Source organism: Pseudophryne corroboree, chromosome 8 (genome assembly GCF_028390025.1).
Source record: "Pseudophryne corroboree isolate aPseCor3 chromosome 8, aPseCor3.hap2, whole genome shotgun sequence".
Lineage (NCBI taxonomy): Eukaryota > Metazoa > Chordata > Amphibia > Anura > Myobatrachidae > Pseudophryne > Pseudophryne corroboree.
The window spans coordinates 288,574,824-288,595,095 of NC_086451.1; the positions used below are offsets into that span (position 1 = coordinate 288,574,824).

The window sequence follows — 20,272 nt, forward strand, 5'->3', positions numbered from 1 at the left end:
ATTAAAAACATAAGACATCCCATGCCGCTCAATTACGATATTTGCATGACTGGGTGCACAATGACAACAACTACACAAACACTGACTTAGATAGAGAATTCTTACAAGGGGGGGACCTGGTCGCCTTTTTACATTTGCATGCTCGGGAGGTGTCTGGGGAGTGGAGGAGGAATCCACTATTGTGGACCATTAGGAAGCTGTGGACTGATATGCGTAATAAACTAGATCTGAATTCCCACAAATCACTGCATCTGCCGTTCATGGCTAATCCAGACTTCCAGGAGGGTAGGGCGCACTATTCATTCAACATCTGGCGGATCGGGGGTGTCTCCAAGGTAGCTCATTTGGTGGATTTGCAAAACCTGAGGCCGCTCACGTTCCAGGAAGCCACTGCTAGACATCCAGTTCTACTGGCCTATCCTGTGGCCTTCCTACTAACCCAACACTATGTATCCGTTACTATTGGCTGTTTCTCACCTATGGATTGGAACAATCCGATAGATAAATTACTGCAGCAAGCCCCTAGAATTAGGAAAGCAATATCAACGACATATGGGCACTTTCGGACTGTTCTGGATTACTCTACGGGTCAGGGAGGTATCCGGTCCTGGACGGAATGTCTGCCAGGGATAGAGACGACTGACTTACTTACGGCCCATGTAAAAGCTTGTAAACTATTTCCCTCTTCTAGGTATAAAGAAATGTCGCTCAATATTTTACACAGGACTTATTTATCGCCTCATAGACGATGTCTCATAGGGCTAGCTGACACACATGCTTGTTGGAAGTGTGGTTCTCCCCAGGCAGACCTTTATCACTGCCTGTGGACATGCCCCCTGATTAGACAGTTTTGGATAAGGATAAGGAGTTACTTAATGACTAACCTAGTAAACTATTGGAATCTGTGCCCACAATGGGCGCTTTTCGGTATACTCTCCCCGGACATACGTCTCTCCCAGGGAAGTAGAAAACTACTGTTGGCAGTTATTTTAGCAGCCAGAAAAGCTATTCTGCAAGTATGGATTGCTAAGGATCCACCTACACTTTCGTTGTTTAAGGCCAAATTATTTTATCTTTTTCGGATGGAATGGATAGGATGTTTACTAGACAAAGATACTAAGATACAGAAATTCTTTGACGTGTGGGAAAGCTATATAACGACCATGTCGACAGCGGTCAGGACACAGCTTCATAGCTCGCTCTCTAATACAGAATGGTTTTTGACTAGAATGATTGCGGGGGATCCGCCGATTGTGATATAGGACTGACTGCCATTCTCAGCTCGATAGACGACTGGGAGGAAGTTGGCATACAGGCACTGGGGTTTTTTTGTTTGTTTTTTTGTTTGTTTGTTTGTTTGTTATTCTCACCTACACGCGTCCGGATCAGTTGACTAAACCAGCTTCTAATCGTATGGATACGGAAGCCCCGAGAGACATGTTCTATATAAGTGTAATACTGTTGTTTGTACTATGTTCGAAATGTCTCTTGATTGGAGAATCGGTTGTAATATTATCTAATCCCCTTCTGCTTTTTCCTATTTAATATAGGTTTGACCTACTGTGAAAATTTATGTATGTATTACGTATATTGCTTCAATAAAAAATATGTTTAAAAAAAACAAAAAACATAAGACATTAGACTACATAAAGACAAACTCCCTTAGAAAAGATTTTTTTTTTTGGAATATAATGAAGTTGGTATCCTTTATCCTGGGAATGAAGTTAGTATCCTTTATCCTGGGGATGCTAGTAGTACCCTAGCCTGTATGTCCTGATATTTAGTGTTGTCCTTCTTTATATAACTATCTTGCTCATGCTTACTGGATTATAAATTCATATGGAAGTCTGTACAGAATATCATTAAAAATACTTATTCAAGGAGCTATATATGGACTTTATTTAGGGGGTAATATATATCCTTTGATAACTGATCCCACTGTCAAAAATGTTTTTCCATTTTTTAGAAAAAATATTTTTTTATATAATTTTGTATATATAGATAAGTCAATTTTCTATTTTCCCGTAGAGTTCTTATAATCTTATGTGAGATATGAACATGTATATATACATATACACATATTTACACACATACACAATATGTAGGAAAGACAAAGAGGAAGCTACATATTCGAATACAGGAACATCTCTGTAATATAAAGAAGGGATGGGACAATCACAGTATACCACTACATTTTAAAGAGATGCACAATTCAGATCCTAGTCTTCTGCAGTTTATAGGATTAAAACAAGTCATACGACCATGGAGAGGAGGGAATCTGGAAAATATTCTTGCCAGAGAAGAAACTAAAATGATATACGACCTGGGTACGCTCACCCCAAAAGGTCTCAACATAGATCTGGAGATCCTTCCCTTTTTGAAATAATTATCCAAAATTATAATATATAGCCATCCATTAGGGTGTTCGTGTGTGTACATGTACATATGTGTATATGTGTGTATGTGTGTAAATATGGGAGTTTGTCTTTATGTAGTCTAATGTCTTATGTTTTTAATGTGGCACATGTTTTAAACGACGTAATATGAAGTATTTTTAAGTGTAACGTTATAAGGGCAAAAGTGCTATTAGAACCATGTTTGTGAAGGGCGGAAGTGAAAAACCACGGCCGCAGAGAATAAGAGTAGTGGAGTACTGTAGATCGATTGCGCAGCCATCCTGAGGAAGCCTTTGACAGGCGAAATGCGTCGATTGCGGAGTAATCGATCCTGCTCCTGTGACCGCACGGACTAAGACACGGAGCAACGTAAGTCTGCCGGCAGACTACAGCTTATTCCACTACACCACGGGTCTCCCCATGGAAAAATAGCAGCATTGAGCACATTCCACTGCATCACCAACGGGCTTCCCATTGTAGAAGCAGCGGCTTTGAGGTAGGCGGGGGTAATACCCCAGACCACCATTTGTTATTATACAGGAAAGTTCTGTGCAATGTAAAGGACAATTCACCAGCAGTCTTTCCAAAAGTATTGGGACTATTGACCGAATTAACCAAACTAACCCTGACTCTCAGTGGCACATAGAGACTATCCAGTAGCAGCCCTTCCTATAATTTGGGACACTTGATCACAATAACAGAATGTGCTCATTAATTATAGACCTTGACTCTCAGTGGAAACTACCAGAAACTGTGTTCAATCAAGGAAAACAGTAAATCCTTATCTCTTTCTGGACAGAGACTGATATAAATTTACACCAGTGGGGTAAAACGCTAAAAGTAGTGTGCCCACGGGTAATTCATATATATGTTTGTCTGTATGTTGTTTGTTAGTCATGTGTACCGGTACTAGGGGAAAAAGAATTGATTAGCAGTATTAGTCATATATAGAAATACCTGAACTTTTTTGACTTACAAGGCTTTTAGATTTTTATTTCTATTACGTATATAAATAAATTGACATTTTATAACCCCGTCTCACTGTGGATATTCTTTGTAAATACAAGGTATAATTTATACACTCAAGCTAGGTGTGCGCTAAGACACTTATTCACTTTATCTGTCACGTCATAAGTGGGATCCTATAGTATACCCACATAGTGTCACGAGCAGCAACCGGCTAGAAGGGGTCTGTGTGTAGGAATAGCGCAGTTTTTCACTTCTCTTTCTTTACCTACAGAAACAAAATAACCCACCCAAATCTAACTCTCTCTGCAAATGTTATATCTGCCCCCCCCCCCCCTGCAGTGCACATGGTTTTGCCCAACTGCTAAAAAATTTCCTGCTGCGATCAACTTGGAATTACCCCCCATGTGCACTGCAGGGGAGGCAGATATAACATGTTCAGAGAGAGTTGGATTTGGGTGGGGTGTGTTCAATCTGCAATCTAATTTTCTCTATCGTCCTAGTGGATGCTGGGGTTCCTGAAAGGACCATGGGGAATAGCGGCTCCGCAGGAGACAGGGCACAAAAAGTAAAGCTTTAGGATCAGGTGGTGTGCACTGGCTCCTCCCCCTATGACCCTCCTCCAAGCCAGTTAGATTTTTGTGCCCGGCCGAGAAGGGTGCAATCTAGGTGGCTCTCCTAAAGAGCTGCTTAGAAAAGTTTAGCTTAGGTTTTTTATTTTACAGTGAGTCCTGCTGGCAACAGGATCACTGCAACGAGGGACTTAGGGGAGAAGAAGTGAACTCACCTGCGTGCAGGATGGATTGGCTTCTTGGCTACTGGACATCAGCTCCAGAGGGACGATCACAGGTACAGCCTGGATGGTCACCGGAGCCTTGCCGCCGGCCCCCTTGCAGATGCTGAAGTAAGAAGAGGTCCAGAATCGGCGGCAGAAGACTCCTCAGTCTTCTAAAGGTAGCGCACAGCACTGCAGCTGTGCGCCATTTTCCTCTCAGCACACTTCACACGGCAGTCACTGAGGGTGCAGGGCGCTGGGAGGGGGGCGCCCTGGGAGGCAAATGAGAACCTATTTTGGCTAAAAATACCTCACATATAGCCTCCGGAGGCTATATGGAGATATTTAACCCCTGCCAGAATCCGTTAAAAGCGGGAGACGAGGCCGCCGAAAAAGGGGCGGGGCCTATCTCCTCAGCACACAGCGCCATTTTCCCTCACAGAAAGGCTGGAGGGAAGGCTCCCAGGCTCTCCCCTGCACTGCACTACAGAAACAGGGTTAAAACAGAGAGGGGGGGCACTAATTTGGCGTTAGAAATATATAAAACAGATGCTATAAGGGAAAACACTTATATAAGGTTGTCCCTATATAATTATAGCGTTTTTGGTGTGTGCTGGCAAACTCTCCCTCTGTCTCTCCAAAGGGCTAGTGGGTCCTGTCCTCTATCAGAGCATTCCCTGTGTGTGTGCTGTGTGTCGGTACGTGTGTGTCGACATGTATGAGGACGATGTTGGTGAGGAGGCGGAGCAATTGCCTGTAATGGTGATGTCACTCTCTAGGGAGTCGACACCGGAATGGATGGCTTATTTAGGGAATTACGTGATAATGTCAACACGCTGCAAGGTCGGTTGACGACATGAGACGGCCGACAAACAATTAGTACCGGTCCAGACGTCTCAAAAACACCGTCAGGGGTTTTAAAACGCCCGTTTACTTTAGTCGGTCGACACAGACACAGACAGGGACACTGAATCCAGTGTCGACGGTGAATAAACAAACGTATTCCTTATTAGGGCCACACGTTAAAGGCAATGAAGGAGGTGTTACATATTTCTGATACTACAAGTACCACAAAAGAGGGTATTATGTGGGATGTGAAAAAACTACAGTAGTTTTTCCTGAATCAGATAAATTAAATAAAGTGTGTGATGATGCGTGGGTTCCCCCCGATAGAAAATTATGGGCGGTATACCCTTTCCCGCCAGAAGTTAGGGCGCGTTGGGAAACACCCCTTAGGGTGGATAAGGCGCTCACACGCTTATCAAAACAAGTGGCGGTACCGTCTATAGATAGGGCCGTCCTCTAGGACCAGCTGACAGGAGGCTGGAAAATATCATAAAAAGTATATACACACATACTGGTGTTATACTGCGACCAGCGATCGCCTCAGCCTGGATGTGCAGAGCTGGGGTGGCTTGGTCGGATTCCCTGACTAAAAATATTGATACCCTTGACAGGGACAGTATTTTATTGACTATAGAGCATTTAAAGGATGCATTTCTATATATGCGAGATGCACAGAGGGATATTTGCACTCTGGCATCAAGAGTAAATGCGATGTCCATATCTGCCAGAAGATGTTATGGACACGACAGTGGTCAGGTGATGCAGATTCCAAACGGCAAAAAGGTGTATTGCCGTATAAAGGAAGAGGAGTTTTTTGGGGTCGGTCCATCGGACCTGGTGGCCACGGCAACTGCTGGAAAATCCACCGTTTTTACCCTAAGTCACATCTCTGCAGAAAAAGACACCGTCTTTTCAACCTCAGTCTTTTCGTCCCTATAAGATCATATCTGCCCAGGGATAGAGGAAAGGGAAGAAGACTGCAGCAGGCAGCCCATTCCCAGGAACAGAAGCGCTCCACCGCTTCTGACAAGTTCTCAGCATGGCGCTGAGACCGTACAGGACCCCTGGATCCTACAAGTAGTATCCCAGGGGTACAGATTGGAATGTAGAGACGTTTCCTCTTCGCAGGCTCCTGAAGTCTGCTTTACCAAGGTCTCCCTCCGACAAGGAGGCAGTATGGAAAAAATTCACAAGCTGTATTCCCAGCAGGTGATAATTAAATTACCCCTCCTACTACAAGGAAAAGGGGTATTATTCCACACTATATTGTGGTACTGAAGCCAGAAGGCTAGGTGAGACTTATTCTAAAAAAAAAAAAAAAAAAAAAAAATTTTTGAACACTTACAAAGGTTCAAATCAAGATGGAGTCACTCAGAGCAGTGATAACGAACCAGGAAGAAGGGGACTATATAGTGTCCGGGGACATCAGGGATGCTTACCTCTATGTCCCAAATTTGCCCTTCTCACTAAGGGTACCTCAGGTTCGTGGTGCAGAACTGTCACTATCAGTTTTAGACGCTGCCGTTTGGATTGTCCACGGCACCCCGGGTCTTTACCAAGGTAATGGCCGAAATGATGATTCTTCTTCGAAGAAAAGGCGTCTTAATTATCCCTTACTTGGACGATCTCCTGATAAGGGCATAGTCCAGGGAACAGTTGGAGGTCGGAGTAGCACTATCTCGGATACTGCTACAACAGCACGGGTGGATTCTAAATATTCCAAAATCGCAGCTGATCCCGACGACACGTCTGCTGTGCCTAGGGATGATTCTGGACACAGTCCAGAAAAAGGTGTTTCTCCCGGAAGAGAAAGCCAGGGAGTTATCCGAGCTAGTCAGGAACCTCCTAAAAACAGTGCATCATTGCACAAGGGTCCTGGTAAAAATGGTGGCTTCCTACGAAGCAATTCCATTCGGCAGATTTCACGCAAGAACTTTTCAGTGGGATCTGCTGGACAAATGGTCCGGATCGCATCTTCAGATGCATCAGCGGATAACCCTATATCCAAGGACAAGGGTGTCTCTCCTGTGGTGGTTATAGAGTGCCCATCTTCTAGAGGGCCGCAGATTTGGCATTCAGGATTGGATGCTGGTGACCACGGAGCCCAGCCCGAGAGGCTGGGGAGCAGTCACACAAGGAAAAAATTTCCAGGGAGTGTGATCAAGTCTGGAGACTTTTCTCCACATAAATATACTGGAGCTAAGGGTAAATTTATAATACTCTAAGCTTAGCAAGACCTCTGCTTCAAGGTCAGCCGGTATTGATCCAGTGGGAAAAACATCACGGCAGTCGCCCACGTAAACAGACAGGGCGACACAAGAAGCAGGAGGGCAATGGCAAAAACTGCAAGGACTTTTCGCTGGGCGGAAAATCATGTGATAGCACTGTCAGCAGTGTTTCATCCCGGGAATGGAAACTGGGAAGCAGACTTCCTCAGCAGGCACGACCTCCACCCGGGAGAGTGGAAACTTCATCGGGAAGTTTTTTCCACATGATTGTAAACCGTTGGGAAATACCAAAGGTGGACATGATGGCGTCCCGTCTGAACAAAAAACGGGACAGGTATTGCGCCAGGTCAAGAGACCCTCAGGCAATAGCTGTGGACGTTCTGGTAACACCGTGGGTGTACCAGTCGGTGTATGTGTTCCCTCCTCTGCTTCTCATACCTAAGGTGCTGAGAATTATAAGACGTAGAGGAGTAAGAACTATACTCATGGCTCCGGATTGGCCAAGAAGGACTTGGTACCCGGAACTTCAAGAGATGCTTACAGAGGTTTTATGGCCTCTGCCGCTAAGAAGGGACTTGCTTCAGCAAGTACCATGTCTGTTCCAAGACTTACCGCAGCTGCGTTTGTCGGCATGGCGGTGGAACGCCGGATCCTAAGGGAAAAAGGCATTCCGGAAGAGGTCATTCCTACCCTGGTCAAAGCCAGAAAGGAGGTGACCGCACAACATTATCACCACATGTGGCGAAAATATGTTGCGTGGTGTGAGGCCAGGAAGGCCCCACAAAGAAATTTCAACTCGGTCGTTTCCTGCATTTCCTGAAAACAGGAGTGTCTATGGGCCTCAAATTGGGGTCCATTAAGGTTCAAATTTCGGCCCTGTCGATTTTCTTCCAGAAAGAATTGGCTTCAGTTCCTGAAGTCCAGAATTTTGTCAAGGGAGTATTGCATATACAACCCCCTTTTGTGCCTCCAGTGGCACTGTGGGATCTCAACGTAGTTCTGGGATTCCTCAAATCACATTGGTTTAAAACCAGTCAAATCTGTGGATTTGAAGCATCTCACATGAAAAGTGACCATGATCTTGGCCCTGGCCTGGACCAGGCGAGTGTCAAATTGGTGGTTTTTTCTCAAAAAAGCCCATATCTGTTTGTCCATTCGGACAGGGCAGAGCTGCGGACTCGTCCCCAGTTCTCTCCCTAAGGTGGTGTCAGTGTTTCACCTGAACCAGCTTATTGTGGTGCCTTGCACCTACTAGGGACTTGGAGGACTCCAAGTTGCTAGATGTTGTCAGGGCCCTGAAAATATGTTCCAGGACGGCTGGAGTCAGGAAAACTGACTTGCTGTTATCCTGTATGCACCCAACAAACTGGGTGCTTTTGCTTCTAAGCAGACTATTGCTAGTTGGATGTGTAATACAATTCAGCTTGCACATTCTGTGGCAGGCCTGCCACAGCCAAAATATGTAAATGCCCATTCCACAAGGAAGGTGGGCTCATCTTGGGCGGCTGCCCGAGGGGTCTCGGCTTTTACAACTTTGCCGAGCGGTTATTTAGTCAGGGGCAAACACGTTTGTAAAATCCTACAAATTTGATACCCTGGCTAAGGAGGACCTGGAGTTCTCTCATTCGGTGCTGCAGAGTCATCCGCACTCTCCCGCCCGTTTGGGAGCTTTGGTATTATCCCCATGGTCCTTTCAGGAACCCCAGCATCCACTAGGACGATAGAGAAAATAAGAATTTACTTACCGATAATTCTATTTCTCGGAGTCCGTAGTGGATGCTGGGCGCCCATCCCAAGTGCGGATTATCTGCAATACTTGTACATAGTTACAAAAATCGGGTTATTATTGTTGTGAGCCATCTTTTCAGAGGCTCCGCTGTTATCATACTGTTAACTGGGTTCAGATCACAGGTTGTACAGTGTGATTGGTGTGGCTGGTATGACTCTTACCCGGGATTCAAAATCCTTCCTTATTATGTACGCTCGTCCGGGCACAGTATCTAACTGGCTTGGAGGAGGGTCATAGGGGGAGGAGCCAGTGCACACCACCTGATCCTAAAGCTTTACTTTTTGTGCCCTGTCTCCTGCGGAGCCGCTATTCCCCATGGTCCTTTCAGGAACCCCAGCATCCACTACGGACTCCGAGAAATAGAATTATCGGTAAGTAAATTCTTATTTGCAGTGTAAAAAATAAAACAGCCAGTATTAACTCTGCACAGAAATAAAATAACCCACCCAAATCTAACTCTTTCTGCACATGTTATATCTGCCTCCCCTGCAGTGCACATGGTTTTGCCCAACTGCTAACAAAATTCCTGCTGCGATCAACTTGGAATTACCCCCTCTGCTTGAAATTTCCATTGTACAGTGATAACATGAGCACTGGTCCTGCTGTCCTCATAACTACAAATGTCTTACTACAGCGACTTTATTTCACTGGTCTTTAGCTTGTGTGTAGTGTGTGGACAGAATAATTCATACTGTAGTTGAAAATGTTGAGTCTAAAAGATTGTACACATTCTAATTATAAAGCCTTTTCCTCTGGGAATGACAGAGTAATATTTACAAATATATATGTATAGGTTTATATAAATACAAAATTTACTCAGCACTTTATTAAGGACACACTTGTTCAATAAACAAATGAAATGAAAAGCAATTAAAAAATATAAGAATAAAATAGGAAAGTGTCACTAGACTTGAAGAGCTTACAATCTAATGTCGTTTTCTGCTTTCCACAGACGTGTCAAGGTTGTTCATCGGGATCAAAATGTGACTGCAGTGGTGTGAAAGGAGACAAGGTAAATATTATCCTGCTGCCTGTATGTACACCGCCCACTTTTGCGCATTGGGTGACATTTCCGATGACAGATCCAAGTACGGTAATTTAAATTATAAAAACTTGTGATAGAGTTGCGAGGATTTCTATTATCAACCTTCATTTTTATAAAGGTTCAAGTTATGTAATAAATCTCAAATACATGGTAAATAATTACTGCATTTTCTGCTTTGCACACTTCTGCAAGTTGCAAGAGATGCATTTATACAGGTATAATATTATGTGTCTACAGTGATCCCCTTCTGGTTGTTAAGTAGTGTAAAAATCATTTTTAAGTTTCTTATTGAATGCTGCCATATTTATGTGATGCCCGTCACTGACTTTGATCAATAAAAAAGTTCCCCCAAGGCAGGTATTTTAGTGTTTTTGAAGGCAGAGGCTAAGATCCAGGGATAGTGCTTAAAAACCTAATCTTCCTTGATTTAATTTTAGCAAAAATTAATGAATGACAGAATGGAGTTTATGGGGTATATGCAATTGCGGTCGAATTCCCGTAAATGTCGAAAAAATTTGACAATGCAATCCAGTACTTTTCGTCAAAAAAACGGACTTTCAGAATTCGACTTTTTGAAATTCGACATTTGTCAAATTCAACATTTCTGCAATGGTACAAATGCGGCAATTCGACAAAAGTATATTCAATTGAAGATTGTAAATTCGACAACAGTGCTTTTGGTAATAGCATATCTATTTATATTAGAAGGGATTAGGTACTTGCTTTGTCAATTTTGTAGGCACAAGTATTATTTATATATTTAATTTTTTTTATTTAATTTTTTAAATGCAATGGTAAAAATCAGAAAAAAAAAAAATGCGTGGGGTCCCCCCTCCTAAGCATAACCAGCCTTGGGCTCTTTGAGCCGGTCCTGGTTCTAAAAATCCGGGGGGAAAACTGACATGGGATCCCCCGTATTTTTAAAACCAGCACCGGGCTCTGCGCCTGGTGCTGGTGCAAAAAATATGGGGGACAAAAAGCGTAGGGGTCCCCCGTATTTTTTACACCAGCATCGGGCTCCACTAACTGGGTAGATAATGCCACAGCCGGGGGTCACTTTTATACAGCGCCCTGCGGCCGTGGCATTAAATACGCAACTAGTCACCCCTGGCCGGGGTACCCTGGAGGAGTGGGGACCCCTTCAATCAAGGGGTCCCCCCCCCTCCAGCCACCCAAGGGCCAGGGGTGAAGCCCGAGGTCCCCCGTATTTTATACACCAGCATCGGGCTCCACTAGCTGGACAGATAATGCCACAGCCGGGGGTCACTTTTATACAGTGCCTTGCGGCCGTGGCATTAAATATCCAACTAGTCACCCCTGGCCGGGGTACCCTGGGGGAGTGGGGACCCCTTCAATCAAGGGGTCCCCCCCCCAGCCACCCAAGGGCCAGGGGTGAAGCCCGAGGCTGTCCCCCCCATCCAAGGGCTGCGGATGGGGGGCTGATAGCCTTGTGAAAATTGAAAGAATATTGTGTTTTCCAGTAGTACTACAAGTCCCAGCAAGCCTCCCCCGCTAGCTGGTACTTGGAGAACCACAAGTACCAGCATGCAGGAGAAAAACTGGCCCGCTGGTACCTGTAGTTCTACTGGAAAAAAAATACCCAAATAAAAACAGGACACGCACACCGTGAGAGTAAAACTTTATTTCACACATGTCGACACACACATACTTACCTATGTTCACACGCCGACCTCTGTCCACTTATCCAAGTAGAATCCATGGTGTACCTGAAAATAAAATTATACTCACCTGATCCAGTGTCCTGTGGTCTTTTATTATAATCCTCGTACTTGGCAAAAAAAAAAAAAACGAACACCCGGACCAGGCGGACTGAAAGGGGTCCCATGTTTACACATGGGACCCCTTTCCCCGAATGCAGAGACCCCCCCGTGACTGCTGTCACAGAAAGGTCCCTTCAGCCAATCAGGAAGCGCCACTTCGTGGCACTCTCCTGATTGGCTGTATGCGCGTCTGCTGGCAGACAGCGCATCGCACAGCTCCCTCCATTAGTTTCAATGGTGGGAACTTTGCGGTCAGCGGTGGGGTTACCTGACCGCGGGTGACCTCACCGCTGACCGCAAAGTTCCCACCATTGAATATAATGGTAAGGCTTTGCGATGCGCTGTCTGACAGCTCAGACGCGCATAGCCAATCAGCAGAGTGCCACGACATTGCGCTCGCTGATTGGTTAAAGGGACCCTCTGTGACAGGAGTCACGTGGGGTCCCGGCATTCGCGGAAAGGGGTCCCATGTGTAAAGGGGTCCCTTTCAGTCCGTTTGGTCCGGGTGTTCGTTTTGTTGTTTTGCCAAGTACGAGGATTATTTTAAAAGATCCGGACACTGGATCAGGTGAGTATAATTTTATTCACAGGTACCCCGGATTCTTCAGTGACTAGGGGGGCGTGGCAGTCGGCTGGTCAACATAGGTAAGTATGTATGTGTCGGCATGTATGAAATAAACTTTTACTTTCACGGTGTGTGTCTCCTGTTTTTATTTGGGTATTTTTTTCCAGTAGAACTACAGGTACCAGCAAGCCCGTTTTTCCACCCGCATGCTGGTACTTGTGGTTCTCCAAGTACCAGCTTGCGGGGGAGGCTTGCTGGGACTTGTAGTTCTTCTGGAAAAAAACAATATTCTATCATTTTACTCAAGGCTATCAGCTCCCCATCCGCAGCCCTTGGATGAGGGGGACAGCCTCGGGCTTCACCCCTGGCCCTTGGGTGGCTGGGGGGGGGGGACCCCTTGATTGAAGGGGTCCCCACTCCCCCAGGGTACCCCGGCCAGGGGTGACTAGTTGGATATTTAATGCCACGGCCGCAGGGCGCTGTATAAAAGTGACCCCCGGCTGTGGCATTATCTGTCCAGCTAGAGGAGCCCGATGCTGGTGTAAAAAATACGGGGGTCCCCCGTATTTTTTGCACCAGCACCAGGCGCAGAGCTCGGTGCTGGTTTTTTAAAATACGGGGATCCCCTGTCAGTTTTTCCCCCGGATTTTTAGAACCAGGACCGGCTCGAAGAGCCCCAGGCTGGTTATGCTTAGGAGGGGGGACCCCACGCAATTTTTTTTCGTGGTTTTTACCGTTTTTCGCGTTTTTTTTAAATTTTTACAAGTCTAATCAAAATCCGTCAAATCGGCCGTTTTTCGACAGCGGGACTGTCGAATCCGTTTTTTATTGAATATGTTGAATTCCGGCACCCATTTGCCGGAATTCGACGGTCGAATTGTGTCGAATTAAAAAACGGGCGAAAAATTGCAGCGATTCGCCGGCAATTGCATATACCCCTATATATACAGAATGAAACACTAGTATTAGAAACCTCATTACAGTTGGATTTGGCCTGAAAACTTTTTGATAGTTGACACCGAGGTCACCTACACAAGCACAGTGACCTACAGAATGTTTTTGTATAATTAGCTCCTTTACCTGTTTACATGTATAATTTGCAAAAAGTTTCCATTACCATGCACTTTTATTGTCTCTCAGCACTTTTTTGGACTTGGCTACACAAGTCTTTGCCTGTGGGAAAGCTTTGTCACATGTTGATCACATGGATATCTTGTATTAGTGCTGTCACCAAAATATTAACCAAAGCATCTTTGTCACAAGTCTGCCTGTCTGTTACTGTGCAGGAGGGAGGATGGGGAGGCATTGTGCTTTTGGGATATCCATAGGTGAGCATCCCCTTATGGCCACATACCCACTGGCATATACACAGGAGACAATTCATGTCAGGCGCTCTTGATATATGTTTTGCTAATGTATGGAGGACGCTATAGGCTTCTCCAGTGCAATTACCCTTGGTAAACTCATAGTAAGATGTGCATGCAAATCACTGCTGACAATAGATGTAGAATTGGACCTATACCTGTTTGCGGAGCATATGTCTCATGTTTTCATGCGGAGCCAAACGTGTGCAAGTGCGAGCAATGCAGAGCCACACGTAGTCCATTTGCATCTATACTTACAACGAAAAAAGGGATAACTGTGTTTTAACTGGGCATTCATAAGTAGGCAGAGGTCAGCGAGGGCATGTCTACAGAATTGCAGGCTTTGCTGAGATGGACAGAAGTGTACTTATGTACAGGGGAGGGGTAGGACTCAGCGCCTTCCGTGTAAATAATATCCGATATCAAATAAAGTGCATGCGTACCAAACCAAGGAGTAATTCCAGCGAATAAATGTGTCTTTCCTTTTGTTATTCCTTCATCCGTCTCACATGAGAATTTGATGCATGGACCGCAAGAGAGGAAAACATGACAATAGTACAATATTATTCTTAATGCCAACACCAAATAACACACCCAGTGTTAGGAATAGAGTGTAATATAGTGGAAGATGCCCAAAGCCTGAGGTAATGATATAATAATACCCTCGGGGGCCCTTGATCATCACACGTAGTAGGTTCTTTTCTGCTTATCTTCACCTCCTTCTGGATGATGAGCAGCCAACCTTAAAACCAATATATATAGTATCCCAGCAAGGAGAAAAAGTGCCCATAGTGTGATATAGTTTTTTTATAAAAAAATGTTTTAATAACATACACACAAAAAAAAATATATATATACAGATTGAACCCATACAATGAGTATAAGTTCAGCATAGCTTATCTGAGATCTTTGTAGAGGAGTATGTCTGTTACCAACGCGTTTCGTCCTGTAACCACTTTTGTAGGACTTCATCAAGGGGATAGTTGATATACACTGTACAAAATGGCTATTTATAGGAATAAACATGCCTCCTGGCGTTTCTACAGCTCCACCGCGCATGCGCGGGATTCCCACTTTCCTGCGGCTCATACTGTGGATGCGCGGGATATGCGTTCTCCGACGGGTGGGCCTGGGAGTAGTGACATCGTGGTAAATTACAGCGCATGAGCGAGATTACATATTGTCACGATCGCATCAAAAAGACGCGTGTGCGCGGGAATATCAAAAACTAAGGGGTATAACAAAACGTTTTTGCTGAATGTATGCCTGTCTCTACTTAGGAAGTCCGGGCGCCATTTTTTAGTAGTCCGGTTCTTCTAAGGGCACTTATGCCTGTTTCAGAGAGTGCGCGTCTACAGAATTGCAGGATTTGCTGAGAGTGTACTTATGCCTGTTTCCAGGCGTTACCAATTGTAACTTATACCCCTTTTCCACCAAAATCCCGGGGCCAACCAGGGTTGGAGCTGGCTTCAGATCCTGTTTCCACTGCACTTCAATTCCCAGATTGGCCCCATTTACACTAAACCCGGGTCAGCCCCGCAATACCCTATGGATGTCATTAAAAATCTACTTTTTCAGGCTGAGGGTCAGGCTTGGGATCATACTATGGGTCAGCCTGCAGATCTGGCTGCAGGTCAAGCTGAGGATCAGTTGAGACTGAGGGTTAGGTGGCGGGTGCTCTGTGCTATCAGCAGCAGTGTAGCAGCTGCTGTGATGCTGCTTGTGCTGTCTCTGTGACATCATTTGCCAGTGCCCCATAAGCTCCATTCACCATCTAAAAGCAAGACCTGGGCAACATACACCAGGTAGGGTCCGTTTCCACTAAGCCCTGCTCGTTTCACTTGACCAGGGTTATTTTTGGGGGAGCTGTTTCCAGTGAGGCCCATCTTGGGTAGGCTCGGCAATAACCTGGGTTATTTGGCCAGTGGAAGAGGGGTATAACATAGGCTGGTGTACCTACACACTAATGATGATGTCGAGCAGCAAACTAAGCATACAGATAGATGACCAGTGCACTGCAGAGGTACTGCATACTGGTGACTACAACAATACACAATGCAGCAGAGGCGTCACTCACCTTGAGTGCGCCTGATGTGGCCGCTGCCAGAAAAGGGGCGTGGTTTCATGGACATGGCGTGGTTTCATGGGAGGGGGCGTGGTTAAGCTTCCTGGCCCCGTTTTCGTCACTGCGGGGGCCCGGGAGATGTGGGCTGCCCCCGGAGACTGGCGTGCCTGCAGTGCTGGCTACTACAGGGTCACAGGAGCTGGGTTGCTGCAAGCAATGTTACAGTGCAGCACCCAGCTCCTGTCACTGAGCAGGAGCCAGCACTTTGGTGTCACCCCTCGGCAGAGGTACACCTGGGTGTGGGCCACCCCCCTTGTGATGCCACTGCAATGCAGCAGTAATTATGGCTGACTTGCATTCAACTTGGCATTAGCCCCAGTAGGTCCAGACCCATTAGCATGCATCATACTAGTTTTACAAATGCTAGTAAGGCACAGGTTATGGTCACCAGTGTGTATGATACCTGACATATATCTAAGCCTTCTAAACAGTGGAGAAGTGGAGATGATGTCCATATCAACCAATCAGCTCCAAAGTAGCAAAGTAGCAATTATCAAGTACATAAACATATAGGTAGAATCTGCTTGGTTACTATTGGCTTCTTCTCCACTCTTAAGATGGCGTGATACATCTTCCCCTAAGTCTGCCAATTAACACAAATGTCAGTGGTACCCACCAAGGGTAATATTTTAGACTATATATATACATAATTGTAATCCTAGAAAATGTGCTTATTCTTACACAGTAATAAGCACAGTGGGGAGTAGCCTTTCATTCGGTATCATTTGTATGTCTTAAATGTAAGCTCTTGCCATAGGGACTTTGGCAAACTCTCACTCAGGTTAGTAATTCTCAGAGACAGCTTCAGCAGTAAGAATAAAATAAGCTTTGTATGTTTAATCACAGCTAACCGCAGGCTGGTAACAACTGAGAGAGCTAACCCTCTGCAGGCGTGAGCAAAGGACAGTTACTCATGTAATTGCTTCACTAATAAATAGCTGCTTCTCTAGGGAGTTCCACAGGGCTGTTATACTGGGGGCAAGGAGGGATGTGCACAATGCTCGTCACCTTGGCAACAGTACAAGTTACATTGAACGAGCGCCGCCAGCTTTACCACTGGTGAAGTGCCTGTTTGGGTTTTGTGTATCATGTTTTATTGTTTCTGTAGCAATGCCCAGAGCACTGTATGTGAGTTTATAAAATAGACAGTTTAATACTTGTGCAAGACAGTTTTAATGATGCTATAATCAACCTAATGTGCTATTCATAATAGGCTATTTACAGTGTACTGTCTCCTACATGGCTTGCACGCAGCTATTTTGGGAACCCATATTCATAAGAGTGCAGTCTCTCGGCTCACTAGAAACCAATTATATCACAGTCAGTGGACCCTAGAGAAATGACGTGTTCCGGAGGCAGGTGGAAAAAAAATCCCTGATAACGGATCCGTTTTTGCAATCGTGTCCACGAAAATGGGTTACATTTTGCACACAAAAAAAACAGGCCATAATGGCCATTGGGGAAAAATTGCAGTAACAGTCTGTTTTGTTTTTTTGTGCACGAAAAAATTAGCGGCCATTATTAATTTCCCCAATATACAGTATCTTTTAATTCTAGTAGTTATCTACTCACAGTTGGTAAATCAGACTTATGAGGTGAACACATATTCATATGAAATGAATACATGGGAACTAGTGATGTAATTAAATCCTAGAGTCACGACAACCTAAGCTGTGAGGATGCATTAGGCACACTAGAACACTAATCCATCTATAACATTATTTCATTATTTCATTATTTCAGTTACTTGCAGTAACTAATTATGTCCAGGATGCAGGTGATTGTGTCTGTGTTTTAAAATAATTCACTTAAATGTAACAATATTTTTTTTCCTCTCTGTATTTTGGAAACTTATATATTTTGAAAATATGTTTAATTAAATGAAGTTGCGATGTTTGGCATTGTTAAAGGAGACTATTACCCTGGCTTGTTGATACCAATCAAAGTATTGGGTGGTGCTGCGGTTCTGCTGCCTGAGCACAAATGCCATGTTACAATCCAGTCATCCGCAGGCAGGAGCCGGCATGTGTCCCACCTCGATTGTTAGTTACAACATGCTCTGCTGCGCTGGGTTTCACTATCCAACTATCATTTCTTTGATGAGTTGTTTAGTTAAGTCTGCTCTTTGTAATGACATTTAATGTGGTTCAAAAATACCACCTCTCACTAAGGGAACGCCCTACAGTCTAAAGGCTCTATTGTGTGTAAAATAAAATAAATTGAAATGTTGAAGCTGTCTGGATGATTATGTCATAGGGGCATTCCATGATGTCACAGAGAAATTCCTCTAAAATCTGTCACGCCTATGCATTAAGGTGTGTTATTCTGAACCAGAATAGATTTGACACTCCTACCACTTAAGATGAGTATACACCAGGGATGTGCGGTGATAGATATATCTGCAGATCAATTAATCCACAGATATTATTTATTTATTATTTATTACAAGTTATTTATGTAGCGCTTTTACAGAGAGTATTTGGCCGCTCACATCAGTCCCTGCCCCAGTGGAGCTTACAATCTATATTACCTACCACATGTACACGCACACCCATTCACACTAAGGTTAATTTGTAGGGAGCCAATTAACCTACCAGTATATTTTTGGATTGTGGGAGGAAACCGGAGTATTCGGAGGAAACCCACGCAAGTACAGGGTGAATATACAAACTCCCCACAGTTAGGGCCATGGTGGGAATCGAACCCATGATCTTAGTGCTGTGAGGCAGTAATGCTAATAATTACACCGTCTGTGCTACCACCATCTGTAGATGGTACACACTGACCAACCACCATGGCCATCTGCAAATATATATGTCGTAGGGAATTGGGGGCATCCCCAATAAAGGAGTTCACCCCCCTCCAGGGTACACAAGGCACTGACTGAAGCCCAGGGCTATCCTTCCGGTCCACCTGGGTGGAGGATGCGGGGTTGATAGCTTATGCTAGTGTATAAAGTAATATTGTCTTTTAAAGTGGGACTACAAGTCCCAGCAAGCCTGCCCCGCATGCTGGTACTTGGAGAACCATAAGTACCAGCATGTGGGGCATTAAGGGCCCATTAGTACCTATAGTCCACCTGTAAAGGAAATATTAAAATAAACACACAAAACCAACTGTTTTAATAGTTTATTGCTCTGCAACTTCACCTTGGGGACTGCAGCCTTTAAGCTCTCTTGCATGGCCACTGCCTCCCCAGAGCTTCCTCCGGCCACCTCTTCTGTGATCTTCACCTGGGCGGGGCAGCTATGTGAGCTCTTTTGCATTGGCTGCCGCTCACCCAGGGGTCTTGAGGAGCACTTGTCAGCTTCTCCTTCAACGTCGGACTGCCTGTCCCTTGTCTCGCGCTGGCTAATATGCGATGATGCAGTGAGTGTCAATTGATATATCAATTGATCGGCCAATATATCTGCCAATGTGTACCCAGCATTACTGTTCTCGTAATCACTCAGATGTTTAAAACAAATAATATATAATTTCTTTGTAGATTTAAAATGAAACAGTGATGCTTGTACACACGGCCATAGAGCATTTTCTTGGACTAGCTGAGAAAAAAAAAATCTCAGTGGTTTTATGAGGAAATTATATCCACTGTGTAATTAGTCTAAAATAACTCTCTCGGGAGAAGTCTGTGGTATTGTTCTGGATATTTGCCCAGCCATAGCCTTGAGTCATATGTTCCCAGAGAGCCTGTGCTGGTTGCCAGTCAGTATGTGAGACAAAGTGTAGCCATCTGTCACATGGACACCTGCCGGGGGGCTTGGATTGAAAAAATTATTACATTTAATCTAGTAGTTCCAACACCCAAGACAGAATTTATCAAGCTTAGTGCTGCCAAGTAATAAGCAACAGTCTGTGATAATAGATCGCTCTTTAACTTCTGCTGCACTACATATTCCAGCATTGTATGGAATGCCCAGGTAAGAGGTGATGCAAACAATGGTAAAAAGTCTGGTTTAAGCTTTCATTTTGTAAACGGTACAATATAAAGTCAGAAAATAATTGTCTGATATGGGTCATGTTACCTGTATGTACATGTTTGCACTGGTTTCTCCTTTCAGTACAATACACATGTTAGACATAAGTCACTTGTGTGTCCTTATGTCGTACTTTGCACCTGCAGCCACTTGCTCTTGTAAATGGGCGATTCTCCGTGATGCACGGGACAGCTACACAAATTCAAACAACATACTTCTCCAAAATACAAAGATTTTAGTGGCTCTTAAGTTATAGAATAAGGCATTGCTACTAAACAATTAAGTTTTCATATAACAACAATTTCTTAACAGACCAGTTTAATGGGAATTATTTTTTTTGTCAAAGCGTGTGATGCACGGGACTTTATGTTCACTTTCTGCAGAATCACCCAAATGCGTCTGTGCAAGTGCAAGC

The 20,272-nt window shown here is 44.5% G+C and overlaps 1 protein-coding gene across 2 annotated transcripts in view; it reads left to right on the forward strand.

The window, feature by feature from the left end:
* COL4A5 (collagen type IV alpha 5 chain) overlaps window positions 1-20,272 on the forward strand; it is a 364,692-nt gene that overhangs the window by 131,224 nt on the left and 213,196 nt on the right. For both annotated transcript variants that reach the window (XM_063937288.1, XM_063937287.1), the window contains exon 2: window positions 9,953-10,012. In XM_063937288.1, the coding sequence (XP_063793358.1) occupies window positions 9,953-10,012 (60 nt within the window). The remainder of the gene's footprint in view (window positions 1-9,952; window positions 10,013-20,272) is intronic.